At 51.1% G+C, this 4877-nt stretch overlaps 1 protein-coding gene across 1 annotated transcript; it reads right to left on the bottom strand.

The window, feature by feature from the left end:
• Positions 1 to 3574: 3574 nt before the first annotated feature.
• On the bottom strand, positions 3575 to 4510 carry LOC311216380 (olfactory receptor 14A16-like; the record flags this gene model as incomplete). Its single annotated transcript, XM_084297922.1, has 1 exon — positions 3575 to 4510. The coding sequence occupies one exon, from the start codon at positions 4508 to 4510 to the stop codon at positions 3575 to 3577; it is 936 nt and encodes a 311-aa protein (XP_084154048.1).
• Positions 4511 to 4877: the final 367 nt, after the last annotated feature.

The following is a 4877-nucleotide window of genomic DNA, read 5'->3' as shown; positions in this document are numbered from 1 at the left end:
CACCCAGCGCGTCACTCTGTCATAGAAGGAGATCAGGTTCGTCAGGCATGACCTGCCTTTCATAAAGCCATGCTGACTGGGCCTGATCGCCTGCTTCCCCTGCAATTGCTGCATGATGACTCTCAGGAGGATCTGCTCCATGAGCTTTCCTGGCACTGAGGTCAAACTGACAGGCCTGTAGTTTCCCGGGTCTGCCCTCCGGCCCTTCTTGTAGATGGGCGTCACGTTTGCTAGCCGCCAGTCGATTGGAACCTCCCCTGATAGCCAGGACTGTTGATAAATGATGGAAAGCGGCTTGGCCAGCTCCTCTGCCAGTTCCCTCAGTACCCTTGGGTGGATCCCATCCGGCCCCATCGACTTGTGCACATCTAAGTGCCGTAGCAGGTCACCAACCAGTTCTTCATGGATAATGAGGGCCACATCCTGCTCCCCATCGCCTTCCACCAGCTCAGGGTACTGAGTATCCAGAGAACATCCGGTATTGCCGCTAAAGACTGAGGCAAAGAAGGCATTGAGCACCTCCGCCTTTTCCTCATCTCTTGTAACTAAGTTTCCCCCCGCATCCAGTAAAGGATGGAGATTCTCCTTAGTCCTCCTTTTTGTGTTGATGTATTTATAGAAACGTTTTTTGTTATCTTTAACGGCAGTAGCCAGATTGAGCTCCAGATGAGCTTTGGCCTTCCTAATTTTGTCCCTGCACAGCCTCGCTACTTCTTTAAAGTCCTCCTTAGTGGCCTGCCCACTTTTCCAAAGCTTATAAACCCTCTTTTTCCTCCTAAGATCAAGCCACAATTCTCTGTTGAGCCAGGCCGGTCTTCTTCCCCGCCAGCTCGTCTTTGGGCACGTGGGGACAGACCGTTCCTGCGCCATTAAGACTTCCCTCTTGAAGAGCGCCCAGCCTTCCTGGACCCCTCTGCCCTTCAGAACCACCTCCCAAGGGACTCCACCAACCAGTGTCCTGAGCAGCTCAAAGTCAGCCCTTCGAAAGTCCAATACAGCGGTTTTACTGGTCCCCTTCCTGGCCTCGCCAAGAATAGTGAACTCCACCATTGCGTGGTCACTCTGCCCAAGACAGCTCCCGACAATCACATCCTCCACCAGTCCTTCTCTGTTTGTGAAGAGAAGGTCTAGCGGGGCACCACCCCTGGTAGGTTCACTAACCAGCCGCGTCAGGAAGCTATCTTCCACGCTCTCCAGAAACCTCCTAGACTGCTTTCTCAGGGCTGTGTTGTGCTTCCAGGATATGTCAGGGAAGTTGAAGTCCCCCACGAGTACAAGAGGTGAAGATTTTGCAACTTCTGTCAGCTGCCTGTAGAATTCTTCATCCATCTCCTCATCCTGGTTCGGCGGTCTATAGCAGACCCCGACCAGGACACTAGCCTTGTTGTCCCTGGCGATCCTAACCCAAAGGGACTCGACCTTGTCATTCCCAGTTTCGAGTTCTACAACCTCAAAAGACTCTCTAATATAGAGAGCCACACCACCACCCCTTCTGTGCTGCCTGTCCCTTCTAAAGAGCTTATAGCCAGGCATTGCAGTACTCCAGTCATGAGACTGGTCCCACCACATCTCCGTGATGGCAACCAAGTCGTAGCCTGCCTGCTGCACGATGGCTTCCAGCTCCTCCTGTTTGTTATCCATGCTGCGTGCATTGGTGTAGATGCACTTCAGCTGGGCCATTGCCTTATCCTCTGGCCTTGCCATTGTTCCCCCTGGCACAGCCCCAACAATCCTAGCTTCAGCCCCATCCCCCTTCCTACCTAGTTTAAAGCCCTCTCAATGAGCCCTGCCAGCTCCTGGCCCTCCTTTCATGAAGGTCAACAAGGGCACGTGCAGGGTCCTGCCCTGCAGAGGAGTAACCCCAAGCACCAGTACAGACCACTGAAACTGGCCACCCACAGAGGTTTCGGAGTCTCTTTCCTCGGAGATACTCAAAGCATGTATAGATGCAGTCCTGGAAATCCTGCTCCTGCTAATGATGCTTGAAGGGCTTCGACTGGACTCTTCCAGTCCTAATTATTAGGTGATTCTGTAATGACAAACAGCTTTACTGAGAATTTTTCTGTGGGACACCATGCTAGTTTGGTTCCTGGAGCCCACGTAGCAGAGCCTCGGGTTGTAAGGGTTTTTAGGGTTAGGGCTTTAGGATTTTTAGGGTTAGGATTGTAAGGGATTTTAGGGTTAGGGTTGGAAGGGTTTTTAGGGTTAGGGCTTTAGGGTTTTTAGGGTTAGGGTTGTAAGGGATTTTAGGGTTAGGGCTTTAGGGTTTTTAGGGGGCAGAGCCAAGTAGCCTGCCTCTCTTGCTGAGTCTACGCCCAGCACTGCAGCCAGCAGGATGGGGTTGTGCCTGTGTGATCCCATTCCCTCCCGCTCCTGCCCTTCCTGGCCCATTTCCTCCTGGGTACCAGCTCATGAAGGCATTTTCAGCGGGTCAAAGCATGTCACCTCCTCACAGGAGCTTCTTTCCTGGGCCAGGCTAAAGCACCTTTGAGTCGCAGACCTCTCATCAGCACTGACTTCTTGCACAAGCTGCTGGAAATTGTCTAAGAAGCAAGGAAAGCCCAGACGGGTTTTGTTTCCCTCTGGAGGAGGGGAACAAATTTTTTTCCTGCCGGAGGTTATGGGACTGTGGCTCTGTGCTGGGGTGCTGAGGACCTGCTGAGCCTGCTTGCTGTCACTTTGCTTTACCATCTTTGATCCCGTTGGAAAACTTGCTACCACCCAGAGGAACAGCACGGTTGTGGGAAGCAACACAACCTGACCACCTGCAGCCCCTTCTCCAGGGACATCCGTGCGATCTGTGGCTGTTGTAGGAGTTCAGGGCAACCACAGGGAATTTCAAGTGGCTCAGACCATGTCCTTAGATCCCAGCTATGGCTCTTCATTGAAGGGGACATGAGTCATTCCTCAGGCTCCCTTCCCTGCAACCTCTGTGTCTCTGCTGCCTGTCATTGGACTACAGAGCCCTAATTAGCCCAGGTAGTTTTCCACTTAGCCCTTTGGGTGACGATCTGAAGCTGAATTTGCTGCCCACCCCTAGAAACGGGCTGTCTGTGAATAATCCCTGTGCTCTCCTGGGTTCAGACATCAGCATCTGACACGAGTCCTGTCACATGCTGGACACCCCTGAGCAGATATGTCCTGACCAGTCCCATCTCCAGTGGCTCTGGGCACCCACAGATGAGAGCTGAATCCATCCCAAAATTCCCTATAAAATCACCCGATGATCTCAGCCGCACATGGAGAACACAAGGTTAACAGCAGGCCCTGTTAGGGTGCAATTTCTTGAGCGTATTCTTGACTCCATCAAATGGAAAAAAGTCTCAAACTTCAGACACAGCACTGAAGACATCCCCTTTTATTACAGAGAGGTGGAAAAGGAGTACAGCTCTGACATAAATACATTTAAAGGTGGCTTCTGGGACAAAAGGAATTGGGCTTGTGCCTCTGGAGGAGTGAGACAAATCCAGACATTCATGCCCAAACAGGGTAGTCAGAGAAAAATGTCCAAAGCACAAGAAAACAAACAAACAAACTGCAACAACAACAAAAAATGTGCATAAATATGGGTGGCTTAGTCCTGCTGAAGTACTGCCAACAGAATCAGTTTTTTCAGGGAATCCTTCAGCTCCTGGTTCCTCATGCTGTAGATGAAGGGATTCAGCGTTGGAGGCACCACCGAGTACAGGACTGCCACCACCTGATCCAGGGATGAGGAGGAGATGGAGTGGGGTCTCAGGTAGGCAACTGTGCCAGTGCTGATGAACAGGGAGACCACAGCCAGGTGAGGGAAGCACGTGGAAAAGGCTTTGTGCTGGCCCTGCTCAGAGGGCATCCTCAGCACAGCCCTGAAGATTTGCACATAGGACAGCACAATGAGAACAAAACACCCCAAAGCTAAACAAAGACTAACTGCAATGACCCAAAGTTCCCTGAGGTAGGCATCCGAGCAAGAGAGCCTGAGGATCTGGGGGACTTCACAGAAGAACTGGTCCAGGGCATTGCCTTGGCAGAGTGGTATGGAAAATGTATTGGCCGTGTGCAGCACAGAATAGAAAAAACTTCCACCCCAGGCAGCTGCTGCTGTTTTCATACAAGCTCTACTGCTCATAAAGGTCCCGTAGTGCAGGGGCTTGCAGATGGCAACGTAGCGGTCATAGGCCATGACGGTGAGAAGGGAATATTCTGCTCCAAGCAAGAAGAAGAGAAAAAAGACTTGGGCAACGCATCCTGAATAGGAGATGGTCCTGGTGTCCCACAGGGAATTGGCCACGGCTTTGGGAACAGTGGTGGAGATGGACCCCAGGTCGAGGAGGGCGAGGTTGAGGAGGAAGAAGTACATGGGGGTGTGGAGGTGGTGGTCGCAGGCTACAGCAGTGAGGATGAGGCCGTTGCCCAGGAGGGCAGCCAGGTAGATGCCCAGGAAGAGCCCGAAGTGCAGGAGCTGCAGCTTGCGTGTTTCTGCGAATGGCAGGAGGAGGAACTCTGTGGGGAAGCTGCTGTTGGACATTTGCTGGCTTTGGGTGTATTAGTCTGTCCATTGAGAAATTTAAAGAGGAATTTTAGATAGTGTTTTCTGAGCAAAACCTAAACCAAATTTCCCTGAAACCTTCTCAGCAAGAATCTCAGTCTTTTCCCTGTGAAGAATACATGCTACGTCTTGTAAAATATTTAGTTTTTATTTTTATTTTATTTTTTTCCCTAGGGATACAATAATCATCAGGTTAATCCTCTGTGTCCTCTGTGGGCTTCGGAAGTGTCAGTACTACCCTGCTGTATATAGTAAAGAATATCAGGGACTGATCCATTACAATTCTCCTTACTGTCCTTCATGGCAGCAAAACAGAAGCATAGACTCCTGAGAGTGCCTTTCATTT

This window comes from Netta rufina, assembly GCF_964035555.1.
Source record: "Netta rufina genome assembly, chromosome: 18".
In the NCBI taxonomy this organism is placed as follows: Eukaryota; Metazoa; Chordata; class Aves; order Anseriformes; family Anatidae; genus Netta; species Netta rufina.
Note: the sequence above shows the minus strand (reverse complement) of the source record. Positions and strands in the feature narration are given on the sequence as shown.